The sequence below is a fragment of the Phacochoerus africanus genome, chromosome 7, assembly GCF_016906955.1.
Source record: "Phacochoerus africanus isolate WHEZ1 chromosome 7, ROS_Pafr_v1, whole genome shotgun sequence".
Taxonomy (NCBI): Eukaryota; Metazoa; Chordata; class Mammalia; order Artiodactyla; family Suidae; genus Phacochoerus; species Phacochoerus africanus.
In genome coordinates this window covers 22041638-22063805 of record NC_062550.1, presented here as the reverse complement: position 1 = coordinate 22063805, position 22168 = coordinate 22041638, and the positions used below count along the sequence as shown (strand labels likewise).

General features: G+C 41.1%; 1 protein-coding gene across 1 annotated transcript; it reads left to right on the top strand.

Moving 5' to 3' along the window:
• Nucleotides 1–4297: 4297 nt before the first annotated feature.
• GTSF1 (gametocyte specific factor 1) lies at nt 4298–21811 on the top strand. The gene is made up of 8 exons (XM_047788447.1): nt 4298–4358; nt 7040–7084; nt 15629–15729; nt 18333–18459; nt 18899–18982; nt 19446–19509; nt 20614–20708; nt 21775–21811. The coding sequence occupies exons 2-8, from the start codon at nt 7069–7071 to the stop codon at nt 21789–21791; spliced, it is 504 nt and encodes a 167-aa protein (XP_047644403.1). The 5' UTR covers nt 4298–4358; nt 7040–7068; the 3' UTR covers nt 21792–21811.
• The last annotated feature ends 357 nt before the right edge of the window (nt 21812–22168 follow it).

Below are 22168 nucleotides of genomic sequence, written 5' to 3'. Positions count from 1 at the left end.
TACCAAAGGTTTGCAAACTTTGACTTACAATTTACATCTTAGATGCCAGCACCAGAATGGGTGTGAGAGGCTATTTACTGCTGAGTCCTGGGAAAAGGAACTACCTAGAAATCAAAGAAAAACACAGAAAACAGATTGCTCAGGTACACTGACAACTATTACAGGCAATGTGGATTACAGAGATGTATAATATTTATATATTTAGGACACAAAATGAATTTAATGACTGAAATTTTTTTTAGTCACTACTGGTTTTTTCATTTATCTTGTATCATCCTGTATTTCTAGAGTGGGATGCTGGCAGTTCTTGGTAAACTCCCATCGGTGACTCTTTTTCAAACACAAATTTATTTTCAGTGGCTCACCAGTGGCAACACCTCTCCTTGCTATTTTGCCTAAAAAGTTGTAACCAGCTCCAACTTTTCATGCTTCTTTAAAGTAGTACTTCCCAAACTATCCCACCAATAAGAACAACTATTATGTTCCCCCATAAATCTCTTCTTGAAATATTTTGCAACAGCACTTACTGAATACTCTTCTAATTTTAAATTGTATGCTTAGGGAGTTCCCGTCATGGCTCAAAGGTTAACGAATCCGACTAGGAATCATGAGGTTGGGGTTCGATCCCTGGCCTCGCTCATTGGGTTCAGGATCCAGCGTTGCCATGAGCTGTGGTATAGGTTGCAGACTCGACTCAGATCCCGAGTTGTTGTGGCTGTGGTGTAGGCCGGCAGCTGTAGCTTTGATTAGACCCCTAGCCTGGGAACCTCCACATGCCATGGGTTCGGCCCTAGAAAAGGCAAAAAGACAAAAAAAAAAAATTATACACTTGCCTACCAATCAGAAATAATAATTAGATGAGAGAACCAGGATTTAGTTGGTAAAATTCAAGCCAGAAACAGAGAAATTTGATGTTTTAGTTTTTTGATGGGCAAAAGTTTAACTTTTATTGGGCTTTCTGAAATACTGAAAATCTCTAAACAATCTGATAGGACTATGGGGATTCCGTCAATCCTAAAAGCTGATAAAACTCATCTTCTCACAAAGATTTTTCTTTTCAGTCACTAGCATATAGATGTCTCATTAGTTCAGAGTTTTTTGGGTTTTATTTTTCTTTTTGGCTATGCCCCAAAATTTCCAGCCAGGGACTGAAACTGCACCACAGCAACAACACAAGCCGCTGCAGTAACAACACCGAATCCCCTGTGTCAAGATCCTTAACCCACTGTGTCACAAAAGAACTCCAGAATCTTTATTTTTAACTAATAACTGTTAACTCTAAAAATATAATCTATGATTTAGGGATAAATGCAATCATATCCACAGGCAGAACCAGCAAGCATCAAAATCAGTTTAGGGTATTAATCCCAGCTAGCTCTTAGAATGACCCTGTGTAAGTGCCTTAGTGTCTCTCTTTATTTTTAATTTTTTTTTTCTCTTTTTCAAAAATATTCAACCTGGCTGGAAAAGCAGTCTGAAAGAAAGCTCAGCAGGACTCTCAGATACAACAGGAACTTTCTGGGTCGGAAAAGAACCAACAAAGCATTTAAGGATAGAAAGAATAAATGTGTGGTGCATTTTTATTTTAAAATCGCCACCACTGAAAGACAGGTTTGGTATTTTTGTTTGTTTGTCTGAAAGTTGGTGGGCTCATTCACTGGTGCTAAATGGAACAGTTTTATCAGCTGAGAACGCTGTCACCCTGACAAGCCATTACTGAATGCACTGAAGCCTGACTTTGGATTCTGGTTTGGCACCCACTGCCTGTCTTCTCAAGCTCTTAGCTCTTTCTTTCCCACAAATTTCAATCTGCAGGTATCTGAATGAAAAGAATGGATGGGTCACCATAAATTTCCACCAGATTACTGCAATTTAAAGCCTGAAAAATCACTTTTGATTCAGATCACACGGCCCCACTAATTCTACATGAATGATGCTGCAATAAATCCAGAGGTTTAGGATTTCATAAACATTACTTTTAAGATATTCCTAACAATCTGAAACTGGTTTGCCAAAACAGCAGCTTTTTCTAAAAAGCTTTGTGCTAAGCTTACAATGAAGCTTTCATTCTTAGCAATCATCTTTCGAAAGGCACTTTAACAGCTTGCTCCTCCTTCAAGGAATCATCTAGGCCATGCAGGTGAAAGAAGAGCTTTTGTAAATTCAAAACAGTGCCTAGGTCAGTGGTTCAAAACCCTGACTGAGCATTAGAATCATCTGGGTAGCTTTTAAAAAATAATTATGCCCAGCCCTTTCTGATTAATTGATCTGGGACCAGAACATGGCCTAGTGTGTCTTAAAACCCTTCAGATGATTCTAAAGTTCAGATAAGATTAAGAATCAGGAGTTCCCAGTGGCTCAGCAGTTAAGAACCTGACTAGCATCCATGAGGACACAGGTTCAAACCCTAGCCTCACTCAGTGGTTTAAGGATCTAGCGTTGCCATAAGCTGTGGTGTAGGTTACAGACGCAGCTTGTATCTCACGTTGCTGTGGCTGTGGTGTAGGCCAGCGACTATAGATCCGATTGGACCCCTAGCCTGAGAACCTCCACATGCCATAAAAAGACAAAAAAAAAACAAAAAAAAAACAAAAAAAAACAAAGATAACAGTAGCCTCCAAACAAGAATGGCTTGGGCCCTATTTCCATCATGTTTCTTTCAGGATCTTAATATGAACCAAAGGCTGTGAAACACACTCTCTTCAGCCTCAGGGATGATTATTTAAAAAAAAAAAAAAAAAAAACAGGAGTTCCCTTGTGGCTCAGGGGTTAAGGATCTGGCATTATCACTGCAATGACTCTGGTTACTGCAATGGCGTGGGTTTGAGCTCCAGCTGGAGAACTTCCTCATGTTGCAAGTTGGGGGGGCGAGGACTGATAGCAATGCTTACACATCATTCATGTAAAAATAAAATGTCTCATGATCTTTTTCGCTAAAGCCACATTTAGTTCTTGCTATCAGGGTAAGTTCTCCAAAATCATGTTTAGGCTCTATAAACCACTGAAATGTTCTAAAACCCCCAATATTTCAGCACCAGACTAATCCCAGAATGCCTCCTCCTACCTTGGGCAATACAAAAATTTGTAATATCTTTTACTTCTTGGTTTCGAAAAATGCAAGATCTACCTATAGTGTCAACCCCTTCCTTTTTCCTGTTTAAATCTCCAAAGGTCACAAGTCCCTTTTCTCCATAAAGCCCTCCTCAGGTCACTGTGGGCCCCACTGATTTCCTAATATAATTTACAGTCTCAGCCACTTTTCTAGCATCTGTTACACTGCCATTTAACCTTTTATCCACCTTGGGGCCTGTTTTCCTAGCACCTTGGAGACAAGAACTACTGCTTCCTTTTTTTTTTTTTTTTTTGGTATCACAGTTTCCAAAACAAAGGTTCACAATATGTTTGGTTTTCCCCTATCAAATTATAATTTTCTAGCCCTCTTTACCTGAGTTCTCGCCTCAACTCTAAAACTCCCTTTAGGAGTTCCCGTCGTGGCACAGTGGTTAACGAATCCGACTAGGAACCATGAGGTTGCAGGTTCGGTCCCTGCCCTTGCTCAGTGGGTTAAGGGTCCGGCGTTGCCGTGAGCTGTGGTGTAGGTCGCAGACAATGCAAGGATCCCGCGTTGCTGTGGCTCTGGTGTAGGCCGGTGGCTACAGCTCCGATTGGACCCCTAGCCTGGGAACCTCCATATGCCGGGGGAGTGGCCCAAGAAATAGCAAAAAGACAAAAAAATAAATAAAACTCCCTTTAATCTGACTAGGGCATCCATCCTACCAAGCAGTCTCAAACTATTATTGACTTTTGAGAGTCTAAAACGTGTGCTAGACAAAAACAACTAGATTCCTATTCTGGGTGATTAGTTATTGGGTTGGGGGGGGCCTGTTCCGTCTGCTTCTCTCCTTTCCAATTTTCCTCTTCCCTACCCTCAAAAATCTACATTATCTTACTACCTGGACACCTTCCACAAACAAGCTTCTTTCTCACCGGTATCCACCGACCTCTAAGGAGTCCCATCCCCGACTCGAACGCCCATTTCTAAGCGCCCATTGTCTTTTCTAAGATGGCCGCCGCAAGGCTGGGGGAGGCAGGGTGAGCTCCATCCACACAAGGCCACGGGCAGGGTCGTTACGTCAGGGAGCCAGCAAAGCACAGGCCTGAGGGGTGAGGGGTGCCTGAGGCGGGAGGGCCGAGGAGGCCCACGGGCCTCGCTCGGGCGCAGCCCAGCCCCTCCCCCACGCCACCTCCGTCACAGGAAGTGGGAGCCCCACCCCCTAACGTCAGGGGCCGGAAGTGAGCGTTGCTGGGGCGCGGGTGTCGGGAGAAGGCGACTGTAGGGACTGCGTGTCTCCGCCGAGGTAGGAAAGGTACCCAGGCCCTGGCTTGGGGCGTTCAAACAACTCCCCCTTAGTGGGCTGGGACACCGTCACGTCTAGTATCTTCTCTTTTCCAGCCAGAGCTTTCAGCCTCGTGAGTTTTGGCAACTGGTGGTGCCGCGGCTGCTTCGTCCCCTCGAAGGCCTCCCCGCCTCCTTTGTCTCCGTTCTTTGAACCACCTTCCCCACCCTCTCCTGTTTAGTTCCATGATTTAAATCAACTCTGATTGTTTTAAGGAAGAAAAGACGGTGTTAGTGAGACCCCAGCTCTGTTACGATTTTAACCAGTTTCTACACACAACCAGCCCCCAAGCTGGACCAACCGTAATTTGTCCGTTTCTCCGTAGCCTGGTACTAGGGAAAGTGTGAAGAAGCGCTTCTTAACAGTTTGATACGGAAGATACTTAAATGGACAGGGCTGAGTGACTGATGAGACTGTGGATTCCAGTGCCTTTCATCTGCTTGTAATTTAGTCTTTTTGCCCCCCAAGGATAGGGTGGCTTCCTCTAAGGTGTTGAAGCTGGCACTGATGATGCCTTTAAATGTCTTAAAATCAGAGGACATAGTACTTGGTTCTTCTTTCCAATTCTTTTATTTTTATTGAAAAAATGTAAAGTATGTATAAGTAAAACGTGTCAAAAAGAAAGTCAGAATTTCTTAATCCAGACATGAAAAAACTTTTATGGCAGTTTCCCCCAATGATGGGCATTTACAGGTGGGAGCTGCAGCAAATTACTAAACTAGAGTTCCAGCTGATCACTTGTATTTCCTATCATAGGTTCCAAGGCTGCTTATGTCATAGAATGGGGGGGAAGGGTGTGGAATTATATGAGATGGCAAAGGAGAGCTGCCTCTGGAGACAAGAGCTGTAAATCTAGCCACTTTTCAGAAGTTTCCTATGGGGATGGTTTTACCTAAATTTAGTTTTTTCCCATAGTGATTATTTCATCACAGTGCTCAATAAGGGGATCTCAGAAGAGGATTCAAACTTAAAAATTTTTTTTCTTTTAATTTTTCACATTTCTGTTACAGACTTGTTCTTTTATGACTGTGTTACGCATAAAATAGTTTTTTTTGGGGGGGGGTTGTTTTTTGCTTTTTAGGGTCGTACTCACAGCATATGGAGATTCCCAGGCTAGGGATCGAATCAGAGCTACAGCTACCAGCCTATACCACAGCCACAACAACACAGCATCTGAGCCGAATCTGCGACCTACACCACAGCTCACGGCAAAGCCCAGATACCCAACCCACTAGCGAGGCCAGGGATGGAACCCACATCCTCATGGATACTAGTCAGATTCGTTTCTGCTGCACCCCAATGGGAACTCCAAAAATGGACAGTTCTTAAGTCCTAGCATTCAGAAGTTTTGCCTCAATGCGTAGAAGAAATAAGTATTAGCTGGAAAGATTTAAATAACCAAGTTTCTATCCATTTTAGCATAGGAGATGGGGGGGAAGGGGGAGGTGAAGCAAACTGGAAAGAGTGTGGCACTCCTGATCGTTTTTTTTTTTTTTTTTTTTTTTTGGCCATTTCTTGGGCCGCTCCCACGGCATATGGAGGTTCCCAGGCTAGGGGTCCAATCGGAGCTGTAGCCACTGGCCTACGCCAGAGCCACAGCAACGTGGGATCCGAGCCGCGTCTGCAACCTACACCACAGCTCACAGCAACGCTGGATCGTTAACCCACTGAGCAAGGGCAGGGACCGAACCTGCAGCCTCATGGTTCCTAGTCGGATTCTTTAACCACTGCGCCACCACGGGAACTCCCTCCTAATCTTATTTAAGAAAAGTCAGGAGTTCCCGTGGCGGCTCAGTGGATACTAATCCGACCAGTAACCGTGAGGTTGCAGGTTCGATCCCTGGCCTTGCTCAGTGGGTTAAGGATCCGGCGTTGCCCTGACCTGTGGTGTAGGTTGCAAATGCGGCTTGGATCCCGTGGTTGCTGTGACTTTGGCGAAGGCCGGCGTCTACAGCTCTGATTAGACCACTAGCCTAGGAACCTCCATGTGCTTCGGGAAGGAGCCCTAGAAAAAGGCAAAAAGACAAAAAAAAATCATAGAAATACTAAACTAGAATGTCTCTGGGCATATTGGATGAATTGAGTGTGTAGTCTGATAGAGGCTTCCAGGGTTTTCAGGTCCCGGAGGGCAAGCAAGATTGGCAACCTTGCCCATCCTGTATTTTTAAGGACTTGAAAGGGGAGCTTTAAAATAGTACCCTATTCCTTTGTTTATCCTGAAGTTTAAATAACAGTATTCTTGTGGGTTTGACTTGGCCTCTCTAATGTTAAATAGTACCAAACCCTAATAGACAATAAACAGTGACAAACAGTGTTTGTAAGGGCACTTAGAATAGACTTCTTATCACCTGAATACAGTTTTAGTAGTCATATTTGGTTTTTCTTAACTGTTGGTGAGACCTAGAATTTATTCCAAGAGTGTGAATTAGGCAATGATTTTAAAATGGTTCAAAGTAGCAAAGAATGCCTTAAAGAGGAGAAGCTGGGGGAGGGGTAGGGAGGTGCTCTAAGCGTGTTCGATATAAATTGAACTTGGGTAACTTCAATTCTAGATTGACTCCACTTCTTAGAGCTACTTTTGCTACCTTTCATTTCTGATTCTCTGAACTATTGCTTTTTTTTTTTCCCCTCCACCCCTCCAGCACTTGGATTTGGCTCCTTCGTTTCCAACATGGAAGAAACTTACAGTATGTATCTCCTGTTGCTTTTAGAAAATAAGTTAAATTATTTACACTTAGTTTTGTGTCTGATAAGGCTTTATTCTATTGGGAAATATTCACATTTCTCGCTAAACTGCTGCAAAGAAAAGGTCTCCCTAGAGACTGTATTTTTTTTTTTTTTTTCATTTTTAGGGCCACACCCAAGGTATATGGAGGTTCCCAGGCTAGGGGTCAAATCGGAGCTACAGCTGCCGGCCTATACCACAGCCACAGCCACAGCAACGCCAGATCCGAGCCGTGTCTGTGACCTACACCACAGCTCACGGCAATGCCGGATCCTTAGCCCACTGAAGGCAGCCACGGATTGAACTCAAAACCTCATGGTTCCTAGTCAGATTCATTTCCACTGTGCAAGATGGGAACTCTGAGACTGTATTTTAGTAATGTAGAGAAGTGCCCAAATTTGAAACAAGACACTTGAAATTTAAAGAAATATGAGGAATTCTCTGGTGGCCTAGTGGTTAAGGATTCTGCATCGACACTGCTGTGGCTTGGGTTCGATCCCTGGCCTGGGAACTTCCACATGCTGGGGAGTGACCAAAAAAATAGTAATAATGAATAAAACTTTGGATTTAAAAAAAAATCAATCTTAAAAGTCATCAGGCTTTCTGAAAGCTACAGTTGGGACACCTGTGTTAAGCTATATTAAATGAAGCGTTTTCATTCCTCACGACTTCAGTTTCTCCTGTTAACCCTTGGTTTTTTCCTATTTTGAGGGGTAATATGGCATACATAATATTGATTTACACTGAGTTTTTAGAATTAAAGAAATCCAGACCAGACTTCCCATGTAGCTCACAACATAACTACTCGGCGTTGCTTCTACAGGGGCTGTGGCTCGACCCCTGGCCTGGGAACTTCCATATGCTGCAGGTGCGGCCACTTGTTTAAAAAAAAAAAAAAAAAAAGAATTAAAGAAATCCTAGGGAGGATTCTTCTCAAGTGATCCAGGAATCTTAGATGGCCCAACAAATTAAAAGGGAGCCAGGAGACCTAGAATCATGCAAATGTAAAATCAAGAGAGACCTGAAAAATTATTTCATTTAATGCTCAAATTTTACAAATGAGAAACTAGGACTTTATTTGCCCCAAGATTACACAGTTGGGGACAGAAGCAGTCTGTGTTTTGTTTTGTTTTTTTGTCTTTTTAAGGCCGTACCTGCAGCATATGGAGGTTCCCAGGCTAGGGGTCTAATTGGAGCTGTGGCCACTGCTCTATGCCACAGCAATGCAGGATCCTTAACCCACTGAGCGAGGCCAGGGATCAAACCTGCATCCTCATGGATGCTAGTAGGGTTTGCTAACTGCTGAGCCACGACGAGAATTCCCAGAACCAGTCTTATATGTTGTTTATATGTAGTGCCCTACTGAATACCACAGGCACTATGGTTTCTAGACCCCAACCAAGTTTGAGGAACATCTGAGTGGATGAAACTTGTCAATAAGCCTACTTTGTTTCCTACTTTGCTGTCTTGTTCAGAATCTCTATAATTAGGAAGTTCTAAGTAAAGGATATTTTAACCCCATTCTACTTTTAAGGAAGAATTCAACAGAATCTTTATCACCAACATATAGAAACTACAAGAGGAGTTCCCATTGTGTCTCAGAGGGGTAAGAATCCGATATTATCTCTGTGAGGATGTGGGTTCGATCTCTGACCTTGCTCAGTGGTTAAGGCTGTGGCATAGGCCTGCAGCTGCTGCTCCCATTTGACCCCTAGCCCGGGAACTTCCATATGCAGCAGATGTGGCCGTAAAAAGGGAAAAAAAGAAACTACCTGGAAATGGTCTTTATTAATTATCTACATCAGAGGTTCTTAAGCTTTAGCATGCAGCAGAATCACCTGGGGGCTTATTAAAACACAGGTTGCTGGACCCCACTCTCAGCATTTCTGATTCAGAAGGGCTGGGATGCAAGAACTTGCTTTTCTAACATGTTCCCAGGTGATGACGCTAATCTGAGTATTTGAGAATAATGGATCTAGAAGGCTGATTCTCCTTGATCTTCTTTAGGGTTCCCTCCTTCACCGCCTTAATTTTTCTTAAAATATGTTAATTAAAATCTGAAATTTCCATGAGAGAGTTACATTTTATTTATTCTTGGAAGCTTACTCTACACACTATTAAATTAGAAAGCATCTCCTGTTTATCTCTCATTCTTTACTTTCTTCAGTGGTGATATTTTCTTAGAAAAATATCACCTGATTCTTTTAATTATTGCTACATGGCGCAAACATTTTTACATAGTGATAATAGATTTTTGTTTAAAAAAGAAGGAAAAGGTGAATTCTGCTGTATACTTAAAATTTTTGTTTTGTAATTAAATAAATTTAATAAATAAGTTAGCTTGTGAAGAATCAACTCCTTTAAGTCTGTAGCATTTCTTTCTGCTTTTGTCTTTCTTAAAAAACTTCATTGTTTTAAGATTTGAAAAAGAAAAATATCTCCTGGGAGTATATTAGAAATGCACAGTGTCAGGCTTCATCTCAAACCTGCTGAATCAGAACCTGCATTTTAACACAGTCCCCAAGTGATTTAACACCAAGAATCATGTTAGGGAAACATTGCTTTAGAATACACTTGATCTTTTTCCCAAATTGATCCAAAACTCTAACCTTAATCTGATAGACTACTGAAGATCTCCAGCTTCTGTCTTTGAGCGGTACCTCTTAGCTGATAATACTCTTGTCAGATTTAGTTCCTTGTTTCCATGAAGTTTCCTCTGTTTCTCACCATGGGTTCTGGGCCCCACCCACATATGAGGAATATCTGAATCTATGCTTTTGGAGGAAGCTGTCCATAGGGCCTACTTTATTTTCCAAATTAAGCTATATTCCCAGAAAGCCATTCAAAATTTTTGCTAGCAGTTTGATAGTATTTATTACAACTTTAAATGCATATATACTTCATTGTAGCACTCTTAGGTATCTGTCCAAGAGGTATACAAGGCACAAAGAAGTATATATTAGATTGCTAGTCACAGCAATCTAAAAAAATCCTGGAAACAACCTAAATCTCTATCAGTGAGGGAACTGATTAAGGATCTATGGTATATCCATATGCAACAATACATTATTTCTTTTTTTTTTTCCATCTTTTTAGGGCCACACTGGCGGCATATGGAGGTTCCCAAGCTAGGAGTTGAATCGGAGCTGTAGCCGAGGGCCTACATCACAGCTACAGCAACTCAAGGTCCAAGCCACTTCTTCGGCCTACACCACAGCTCATGGCAACACCGGATCCTTAACCCACTGAGCAAGGCCAGGGATTGAACCCAAGTCCTCATGGATGCTAGTGGGTTCATTAGCCGCCGAGCCAAAATGGGAACTCAAACAATACAATATTTCTTAAGTACTGACATAGAAGGAGTTCTAAGATATATTAAGTTTTTTTAAAAAAAGCATATTGGAGTTCCCTTGTGGCTCAATGGGTTAAGGATCCAGCAGTGTCATTGCTATGGCTCTGGTTGCTGCTATGGCTCAGGTTTGATTCCTGACCAGGGAACTTCTGCATGCTGCAGGTATGGCTAAAAAAAAGTTTAAAAAATTTTTTTTTTTCTTTTTATGGCCAAACCTGCAGCATATGGAAGTTCCTGGGCCAGGGGTCCCATCAGAGCTGCAGCTGAGGCCTACACTACAGCCAAATCTGAGCTGCATCTGCAGCCTCTGCTGCAGCTTACAGCAATGCCAGATCCTTAGCCCACTGAGTGAAGCAAAGGATCAAACCCACATTCTCACAGAGACAACGTCAGGTCCTTAATCCACTAAGCCACGATGAGAACTCCAAGGTTTTTTTAATTTAAAACAAAAAGCAAATAGCAGAGTTCCTGTCGTGGTACAGGGGAACAAATCCGACTAGGAACTGTGAGGTTGCTGGTTCAATCCCTGGCCTTGCTCAGTGGGTTAAGGATCTGGCGTTACCGTGAGCTGCGGTGTAGGTCGCAGATGTGGCTCAGATCTGGCGTTGCTGTGGCTCTGGCATAGGCCGGCATCTACCGCTCCAATTAGACCCCTAGCCTGGGAACCTCCCTATGCCTCGGGTGTGACCCTAAAAAGACAAAAAAATAAAAAGCAGATAGCAAAATAGGTACAGGAAGTCTTTTCACATGCTACACTTTGTATACACTTTGAGGACGTTATGGTAAGTGAAATAAATCAGTCACAAAAAGACAAATGCTGTAAGATTTTACTTATATGAAGTCTCTAGAATAGTCATTCTAAACTCATAGAAATTAAAAGAATAGTGGTTTCCAGGAGTTGCAGGGAGGAGCAAATGGGAGTCGTTTAATGGGTATAGAGTTTCACTTTCAAAAGATGAAAAGTTCTGGAGATTGGAGTTCCTACTGTGGAGCAGTGGGATCAACAGCATCTGTAGGAGCACTGGGACACAGGTCCAATCCCTAGCCCAGCACAGTGAGTTAAGGATCCTGCATTGCCGCAGCTACAGCATAAGTCATAACTGTGCCTTGGATCTGATCCCTGGCCCTGGAACTCCACATGCCACAGGGTGGCCAAAAAAGAAAAAAAAAAAGTTCTGGAGATTGGTTGCACAATGGTATGAATATACTTAACACCACTGAACTAGACACTTTATTTTTTTTTATCATTTATTTATATTTTTCTTTCTACTATACAACATGGTGACCCAGTTACACTTACATGTATACATTCTTTTTTCTCACATTACATGTTCCATCATAAGTGACTAGACAGAGTTCCCAGTGCTACACAGCAGGATCCCATTGCTAATAAATCCCGAAGACAACATTCTGCATCTATTTACCCCAAGCTCCCAGTCTCTCCCACCTCCCCTTCCTCCTTGGCAACCACAAGTCTGTCCTCCAAGTCCATGATTTTCTTTTCTGTGGAAAGGTTCCTTTGTGACATATATTATATTCCAAATATGTGATATTATATGGTATTTGTCTTTCTGACTTACTTCACTCAGGACGAGAGTCTCTGGTTCCATCCATGTTGCTGCAAATGGTATTATTTTGTTCTTTTCTATGGCTGAATAGTATTCCATTGCGGACATAGACCACATCTTCCTAATCCAGTCATCTATCAGTGGACATCTGGGTTGAGTCCATGTCTTGGCTGAACTAGACAATTTAAAATGGTTAAGATAGTAAATTTTGTGTTTATATATATGTTATTACCATTAAAAATTTGGGGAGACCTCACCCGCAGCATGCAGAAGTTCCCAGGTGAGGGATCAAACCCTCACCACAGCAGTGACCACTCTGGATCCTTAAGCTGCTGAGGCAAGAGGGAACTCCTTTCCATTAAAAATTTTTAATTAAAAATATTTTTAATCAAAAATGAAATTGAGTTCCTGTAGTGGTGCGGCAGAAATGAATCTGACTAGGAACCATGAGGTTTCGAGTTTGATCCCTGGCCTCGCTCAGTGGGTTGAGGATCTGGCATTGCCGTGAGCTGTGGTATAGGTAGCAGATTTGGCTCGGATCTGGCGTTGCTATGGCTCTGGCGTAGGCCAGCAGCTACAGCTCCAATTGGACCCCTAGCCTGGGAACCTCCATATGCCGCGGGTTTGGCCCTAAAAGGACAAAAGATAAAAAAAAAAAATTTAAAAATTTTTTAATCTAAAAAACCAATTTAGGGAGTTGCCTGGCAGCTCAGTAGGTTAAGGATCCAGCATTGTCAGTGTTGTAGCTCAGGTCACTGATGTGGCAAAGATGTGATCCCTGGCCTGGGAGCTTCTCCATGCCACAAGCGCAGCAGAAAAAATAAAAATAAAAAACCAGTTTAGGAGTTCCTTTGTGGCCCAGCAGAAGGGAATCCAACTAGGAACCATGAGGTTGTGGGTTCAATCCCTGGCCTTGCACAGTGGGTTAAGGATCCGGCGTTGCCGTGAGCTGTGGTGTAGGTTGCAGACTCGGCTCAGATCTGGCATTGCTGTGGCTCTGGCATAGGCCAGCAGCTACAAGCTCCGATTAGACCCCTAGCCTAGGAACTTCCATATGCTGTGGGTGAGGCCCTAAAAAGTAAAAATAATAATAATAATAATAAAATAAATAAAAGAAGTCTCAGTGGATTAGTTAAACCACATCATTTAAAAAAAAAAAAAAAGTTTAGAGCTGACATTATGTTATCAGAGACCAAAAAGTAAAGCATTTTCAAAGGAAGCTATCATTGTCAACACTGATGATTGTCACTGTATGGGCAGTAAAGTGTGTATGAATCATAATGTCCATCCAGTCCATCAGCTGCTGACATGGGCTATCATTTGCTAGTGATGGAATGGATTAAATGAAGGGAAACTAGAATTTCATCTGTAAACTCTCCCTGGGTTTCCTGAAGCTTCAGAAATATGAAAAGATTTCTGGTCAGAAAAAGCCTGGTTGGCATAACAAGCCTACTTGTCCTCTAAGCCTTTTCGTTCCTATTCATTCTGTCCTTCAAGTCACCTTTCTGGCTCATTTGCATCGTGATCATCGTTAGCAATTTATCTCGTGTTTACCACTCTTCCAGTGAAACTGTTTCAGTTTCCCACTGGCTTCTGATTTTCATAGCAGTCTCCAGGTTTATAAGCTTCTTATCAAATGTGAATTGTTTATCTTATTTCACTTTTATTATTGCCGTCAGTGGTGGCAACGGCATTTTATTAGGTTGCCTCTTGTCCTCATGATATGTTCAGGATATGCTTAACCATTTAGTTTCCCTTCTTTAACAAGGCTTGTTAAAATTTGGGGCTCAGCCTGCACATTTTGCAAAGCCTAAGAATAGTTTTACACATTGAAAAACTTCTCTATTATCTGTTCAGACTATTGAAATGGGGGAGTTCCCATCATGGCTCAGCAGAAACAAATCTAAGATCCATGAGGACACAGATTTGATCCCTGGCCTTGCTCATTGGTTAAGGATCCAGCATGGTGTTGGTCACAGACAAGGCTCGGACCTGGCATTACTGTGGTTGTGGTGTAGGCCAGTGCCTACAGATCTAATTCGACCCCTAGCCTGGGAACCTCCATATGCCTCGGGTACAGCCCTAAAAAGCAAAAAAAACAAAAACAAAAACAAAACAAAACAAAACAAAAAACTAGTGAAATGGTTCCTGAAAGTATAGTCTTATAAGGGTACTTTTTTTTTGGCTGTACCCATGGCATGCAAAAATTTCTAGGCCAGAGATTGAACCGGCACCACAACAGTGACACCACCACATCCTTAACCTGCTATGCCACTGGAAAACTACATAAGAGTATTTTTAAATAGCTCGATATAGGTTAGGGGCTTTCTTTCACACAGCAGCTCTATATATCCACGGTTATCTTAACCTTAAGAGATTCTCTTTTGGGGAGTCCCTTGTGACACCTTGGATTGGGGTTCCAGCCTTGTCACTGTAGCAGTCAAGGTGCTGCTGTGGCTTGGGTTTGATCCCTAACCTGGGAACTTCCACACAGCACCCCCCCCCCCCAAAAGAAGTTCTCTTTTTGCAGATTAGTCTACATTTTTGTCTGGCCAATTTGATAATCACCAAATTAAAGAATTATCTGGTTTTTTTCTCCTTATCTTGCAAATATAAAAAGTAAAACTCTCTATCTGGTAAAGGTATTGGTTTCATTTGAGAGGTAACTAGTTTAACCAAAATCAGGAACTACTTATAGACGTATGTTAAAGCACACAGCTGAAATGAAATCTATCAATGAGTATTTCTCAAGCTTCTATAGAACATGTAACTGATACAGAGCAATGCTTACCAACTTTTTTCATGTCATGGCATACTAGTAAATAGGGGTGCTAGTGTAGGGGGTTAACTATCCTCAACTTGCCTTTGGACTGGTTGAAGAAGTGGGAACACATGCACTGGGCCCCCATATCACTGTATCAGTACCATCCATTCCAGCCTTCAGCATACTGTCTGGGAAGCTCTGGTTGAGCTAGCTGGAGATAAGAATGTCTCTCTCTGAATCAGCATTTTAAAAAAGGAAAATATGTCATTTAATTTAATTTTTTTTTGTCTTTTCTAGGGTCACACCCATGGCATATGGGGGTTCCCAGGCTAGTGGTCCAGTCGGAGCTGTAGCCACTGGCCTATGCCAAAGCCACAGCAACTCAGGATCTGAGCCTCGTCTGCGACCTACACCACAGCTCACGGCAACGCCGGATCCTTAACCCATTGAGCGAGGCCAGGGATTGAACCCACAACCTCATGGTTTCTAGTCAGATTCGTTAATCTCTGAGCCACGACAGGACCTCCCACTTAATTTTTAGTTTATAATAAGGGTAACCAACAATGAAAATAATACTTACGTACAACCAAATATGAACTAAGACCACCTCCCATGATTGCTGGCTTTGCTGGACTATGATAACACATTTTATCTTCTTAGAGTTAAATATCTTCAAATGTTTTTTTAAAAATTCCAAGTCGTCATTAGACTGTCTTGTTCAGTTCTTACAGATTCTGTTGAAAAATCCAATGTGCCAGGGATATTGAAGTTTTTACAAGGGCCTGTTAAGCTTTATGCTCACCTTGTTTTTCTTTCTTTCAGTCGATTCCCTGGACCCTGAAAAGCTCATACAATGCCCCTATGATAAAAATCACCAGATCAGGGCCTGCAGGTTTCCGTATCATCTTATCAAGTGCAGAAAGGTAGGGTATTATTTTTGTAATTTGCCCTGTGATGCCCTCCTGAGTTCTTTTAAAAAGCCAAATTTGGGGGGTTTATTTTGAGATCCTTTTTTTGTGTGTATGTTTTCTAGGGCCGCACCCGCAACATATGGAGGTTCCCAGGCTAGGGGTCCCATCGGAGCTGTAGCCACTGGCCTATGCCACAGCCACACCAGATCCGAGCCACATCTGCGACCTACACCACAGCTTACAGCAACACCGGATCCTTAACCCACTGAGCGAGGCCAGGGATCAAACCCGCAACTTCATGGTTCCTAGTCGGATTCGTTAACCACTGAGCCATGACGGGAACTCCTAAAAAGCCAAATTTTGTAAATATCAAATAATTTATCGTAAGTGTTTTAATTAAATGCCAGAATTGCTTTGGGTTAAATACTGACATTTATAGAAAGGAATTTATTTCTTGGGTACATAATTTTTTCTTGTTTCGGTTTTCCCTCCAACTAGTGACCACGCACCCTTCATAAACAGCTTCTCTGGAGTCTTCTCATCCTTTGTAAAACAGAGGAAACACTAATTTTTGGTAACAATGAGAAATCCCTCTTGCCTTGTGAATTTGATGTGTTCATTGTCCTGTTAAGGATTGAGTACTGTAATACACTTACTTCCGATTGTTTTTGTTTAGAAATTTTAGATAAGTTGAACCGCTAGAGGTTAGCCCAAGAAAAGGTTATTCCTAAAAATAACTTTTTCTCCAAATTTCAGCAGTAAACATCTTTGGGAGCAAAAAAACAGCTCAAAGAGTTTTTTCCCTCTGATCACCCTTTTGTAGACTTAGCTGATGTAAGCTAATTTAAAGCTGATATATTAATTGAGGCAGTGTGAAAGGATTGTTAGAATACAGGTGGCAGACGCAGAGGCCAAAGTTCTGCCAGGATTTATGCTTGGAAAATAATTTTGGTATTTAATCCAAACCTGTATGCAATTCAGGTATGCATTAACATTCTTCCAAGGATGTTTCTCTTGCAATCCTGGAGACACGATTATAATGTTGATTATTTCTCAGCTCTTTTTAATCTCTAGAGCAAGGATTCCTTAAGGTTGAACCTTGGGCAGTCTGGACCAGCAAAACCACCACGGGCTTTCAAACATGTCCCAAGTATTAAGGTCAGGAGATGAGCCAAGTGGTAAAAAGATGTAAGACATGGTCATAACACCTCTTCCTTTCTTTTTTTTTTTGCCATACCTGCAGCATGTCAAAGTTCCTGGGAAAGGGGTTATAACCCCCCGACACAGTTGCAACCAATGCTGCAGTTGCAACAACAACAGATCCTTAACCCACTGCACCACAAGGGAACTTTCCATAATGCCCTTCTTCTAATACTCTTCATCTTCAGCCACAATACCTTTGCACTGAAATGTCTGATATCACTTTAAAAAATCATGGAGATACCTGCCCTCACAATTTTCTCCATTCTTGTATTTTTTTCCACTCTTTTCCCTACTTTACATTATTTTTACTTTTTTTTTTTTTTTTTTTTTTTTGGCCATGGTGTGCAATAGCTTGATGTGGAATTTAGTTCCTAGACCAGGGATTGAACCCAGGGCACAGGAGTGAAAGTGCCAAGTCCTAACCACTAACCAGGAACTCCCTGCTTTTTTGAGTATTATTTGTGATGTATCTTTTGCTTCTAATAAATTTTTTTAATTACTGGTAAATTTAACATAGGATTTGGGTGATATTAAACACTTTATTTTGTTCTCTTGTTTTGTTTTAAAATAAGGAACTTGGGAGTTCCTGTCGTGGCTCAGTGGTTAACGAATCCGACTAGGAACCATGAGGTTGTGGGTTTGATCCCTGGCCTTGCTCATTGCCGTGAGCTGCGGTGTAGGTCTCAGATGTGGCTCAGATCCCGTGTTGCTGTGGCTCTGGCGTAGGCCAGTGGCTACAGCTCCAATTCGACCCCTAGCCTGGGAACCTCCATACACTGCAGCAGCAGCCCAAGAAGCAAAAAGACAAAAAAAATAATAAAATAAAATAAGGAACTTGATCAGGGTAGACTCTGTCATTTGGGTTTTTCCTTAGTGAAATAACTGAAATAAAGTTCAAGTTGTTCAGAGCCTCATTTCAGGCATCATTACTTTAAATAAGCATTCCTGTGTTAATCTGAAAAATCTTTGCGTTTGCCTCTTCTGCAGCTCCCTTCCAACAGCTCTTTTCCTGCACTATTATATTGCAGTAGCAGGGGCACTACTGCAATGCAGGCTGAGTGTGTTTTAGTGTCGCTATTCATCCTGAATATCAGCTTTCAGTGACATCCAGAGAGCTCAGCCATTACATGCTATGCAGCCTGAATCTTGCATCCCTGAGAAGTAAACAAGAGGAGATATGGTTCAAATACTCATTCCTAAATTCTCTGTTTACTTCCATACACTGTAACCCTAGTATCTGTGTTGTCAGTCTTTGCTGTCATAACAAAGAGGCTCAGGTTTTGATGATTTTGAGGAAATGTCTCTATGAGTCTATATGAATGATAAATAATTCCTTCTTAATTTTGTACCATAAGTTTACCTACCATAGTTAAGCCACAGTTTATTGATGGACCCCTTTAATTTTTTCACAGAATCATCCTGATGTCGCAAACAAACTGGCTACTTGTCCCTTCAATGCTCGCCATCAGGTTCCTCGGGCTGAAATCAGTCATCATATTTCAAGCTGTGATGATAAAAGCTGTATTGAGCAAGATGTAGGTAAGACTGACTAGCTGAAATGTTTCAATGCTAGAGGTTATTAGCCCCTTCACATTTGTATGATGCTACATTATCACCTTGATTTTTGGCTTTTATCACTTCAAAAGAATAGTACTTTTCTGCCCTTGAGATTTTTATGTCAGGTTGTGTTTGTCAGACTACTTTATCTTCTGAACAATCTGATTCATTTTACTAATAATTCACCTAAAAATTAAAATCCTTTTATTGTTATAAATATGGCAGAATCTTTGCTTCTGCTTCTCTTTCTTGTCTTCTGTCAGCAAGGGGATAAGACCTCTCTATTTAGCTTTCATCCCATCCATTTTTCAGAAACAAAGACACGTTAGGATACCCTGCAACATTTTAAGCCACTAACCCCTTTAAACATAATAACTTGATAATGTCCTCTTCTTAAGTCAGAATCCCTGTTGTCTTGCAGTCAACCAAACCAGGAACCTTGGACAAGAGACCCTGGCTGAGAGCACATGGCAGTGCCCTCCTTGCGATGAAGACTGGGATAAAGGTGAAGTGCCTCTACATCTTCTTCTTCGCAACATCTAAATCTCAAGTCATTTGCTTTAGACAGAAGGAAGATTTTCCTTTTTTATGAACATACCATGTGGTTCAGAATGCCTTATTATTTTTATTGGGCCCCATACAAGCACATTTGTATCTCTGTGCAGACACGTGGAACAGCCTATTCCTCTTGATTGGAAAAAGCACTTCTTTGCATCTGTTTTTTTCCATAAATTGTGTTGTACCATCTGTGTTTGGTTTTACTAGGCACGTTTATTATTATTTATGTCTCTTGTGTTTATATCCTTCAATTAAATTCTTGCTACTGTGTCACTTAGGCAGGGTACTTGATCAGTTTTTACTTGCTTCTCTAAACTTAAGTTTATTATTCCACATCTCACAGATTCAACTAGCATGAATTGGTAGTTTACCTAGTAGAACCATAAACTATGTTTTTCCTCCTTTGGCAGATTTGTGGGAACAAACCAGCACCACATTTGTCTGGGGTACCGCCAACTACTGTGGCAACAACAGGTAAATGAAATGGACTCATTCCCACCACTGCCTCCCAAAATCAAAGTACTCTGTTACCAGTAGAAGCCACCAAAGCAGGCATTGACCTATTTTCTTGATTGTGTTATTTGATGGTAATTTAGTCTAGATATAGTTTTGGTGGGGTTTTTTCCTTATTGATTCCTTGATTCATAAAAAGGTTGCATGCTTTGTGTTAATCACTGTAGGAACACAAAAACTCTAGCTTACAGTCTAGCAAGGGAGCCAGTGGCACAAGACATTCTTATATCTTAGTTGAGTTGTTTACTAGGTTCACACATTTTAATTCTTTGAAAAAAATCTCTACCTGTGTCACGTGGATCATTTTTACTCTGGGTAACTGGTATCAGAGGAAAAAGTAATCCTAAAAGTTGTAGAAATTGGGCAGTCCATAATACCAACTGGGTAGAGAAGAAAATGCATCCCTTCTTCCCACTGATTTTGTATCTAATTCAAATCTATAAGATTTTTCATTACTACCTGATCTTCAAACCTTAAAAGATCAAGTTTCAGATCCAAATGAGAATATTTCTGGATTAGAAAATTAAGGAATTAGATGCTAGATGACCTCATTTTCTCCCTCAGAATGCTTATCAATTTTTATTTCTTAGCTTCTGAGTTAAGGAGCTATTGTAAGTGTACAGTTAGTTATTGAAAGTTTACCTTAAGCACCGAGGTAGAAAAACGTAAAGATGAATTCCATTGATAGAGTTTTAGTTTTACCTCAGTTCTGTGAGATTTGTTGCCTTTAGTTTGGTTGTCTTGATGTTTTATTTTCTATCTTGAGTTTATTGAGTTGATGAGCCTGTCATACAACTGAACAGTAGATGGCATTGCAGTTTATCTCAATTTCGGAAAATGAAAATGGTTAGACCCATCTTAATGCCTGTACAGAACAGTGAGCTTTCCAGAGAAGTGGTAATCATTGTAATTGCAAAAATGTTTTGATGGAAATGTGTTTACATTTCAGAATGAAGGTGGTTGTTTTCCCCCAAATTACAAAAAGCACATTTCGATTGTCTCGTGTGTGCCTGCCTGAAGAATACAGATATGCTGGCATAGTCAAATTCATCTTTCTTTTTGCAGCCCTGCAAGCAACATAGTTATGGAACATAAGAGTAACCTGGCTTCAGGCATGCGTGTTCCCAAGTCTCTGCCGTATGTTCTGCCGTGGAAAAACAGTAAGTGAAATAGAGGAGAAACGCGTTTACTCTGTTCCTTTTGTTAAATACAGTTGGCCTTGATTATTTGAAGATATGCTCAGTCTGAACAAACAAACACTTGCACTCACATAACCCTGAGAGTGAGTGCTTCCTTAAATATTGTGCCCTAAGCACCTCACTCACTTCACCCTAGTCCTGACCCTGGCTAATAACAGGAAAGTACAAGATCACAGAAGCTTAAAGAATTTTTTCAAGATAAGGTGACCACTGATACCAAATAGCATAGTAAGTTTGGGGACCAATAAAAAGGCTTTTGATTTTGGCTAAGAGGAAATTCTCCCTGGTTTTCAAGGCATAATATCTATGGAGAATTGGGATTAGAAAGTGGATTTCAGGGGCCTGAAAGGAAATGAGTAGAGAAAAAAAATGAATGTAATAAGTCATAATAACCAGCATAAGAATAGCATTCAGATATCTTCCCTAGGTTTCAGAGACCATGATGAGTAAGCAAGCACTAAATTCGTATCATACCAACCTCGTAAAGAAATTCCCACAAATGGAACACCCAAGATATTGTCTTTTTTTTTGCTGCACCCATAGCATGTGGAAGTTCCTGGGCCAGGGATCGAACCCACGCCACAGCTGTAACGAGAGCCACAGCAGTGATAAGATCAGATCCTTAACCCATGGAGCCATGAGGGAACTCCTGTCATTTTTATTTAATACAAACTTTCTTTTCCTAATGTTGCCTCCAAATTCAGATTCCCTTGATTTCAGTGTTTGCTACTGTTTGAGATAATTTTTAGATGGCTAGAGGATCCCCTTTAAAACATTTTTCTTTGGATACTTGAATTTCCCCAAAAATGAGATCACCAAATCATATGCCATAAAGGCCTAATAGATAGAGGACTCTTTGCTTTTCCCATGCTCTTGAGTAGAATCCATGTTAATTTTAAATTCTTCGACTTTTATATTATAATTCCATCTACTCCAGGAATAAGTCATTTGTGTTTAGTAAGAATAGGGAATGAAGTGAATTTCAATTGACATGGTATACTTATTTTGAAATATTTCTACTCCGTAGATGGAAATGCACAGTAACTGAATATCTATCTCATCAAGTAAGTGTTTCAGTTTTATTTCACTGTTTCTTCAGATGGTAGCAAGAGATAACTGGACATAAAGCAATATGAGTCCAATTTTCTTTCAGATTATGGTACCGAATTAAAGCTTTGTGTATGCCTGTGTTTTTTAAGTATATAGCCTCTGTTATGGCTTTACACACTAATGAATAGGCATTTACTAGTTAAATTAGAATTTTGTTACATGCCAAGTTGCTTTCCCTAATGTTAGTACGAATTGCCTTTTTCTTTTTTTTTTTATCAAAGTTGCATTCTAGATCTATCATGCTTTTTTAATGGATTGAGATTAATCAGACAGCTGTGCTTCACTGCTCTGCAATTCTTTCCCAGTGCAGT

Coding starts and splice junctions, on each gene's coding strand:
- GTSF1 (XM_047788447.1), top strand. Junction 15,730..18,332: donor ATCTTATCAAGTGCAGAAAG/GTAGGGTATTAT, acceptor ATTTTTTCACAG/AATCATCCTGATGTCGCAAA. Junction 18,460..18,898: donor CTGTATTGAGCAAGATGTAG/GTAAGACTGACT, acceptor GTTGTCTTGCAG/TCAACCAAACCAGGAACCTT.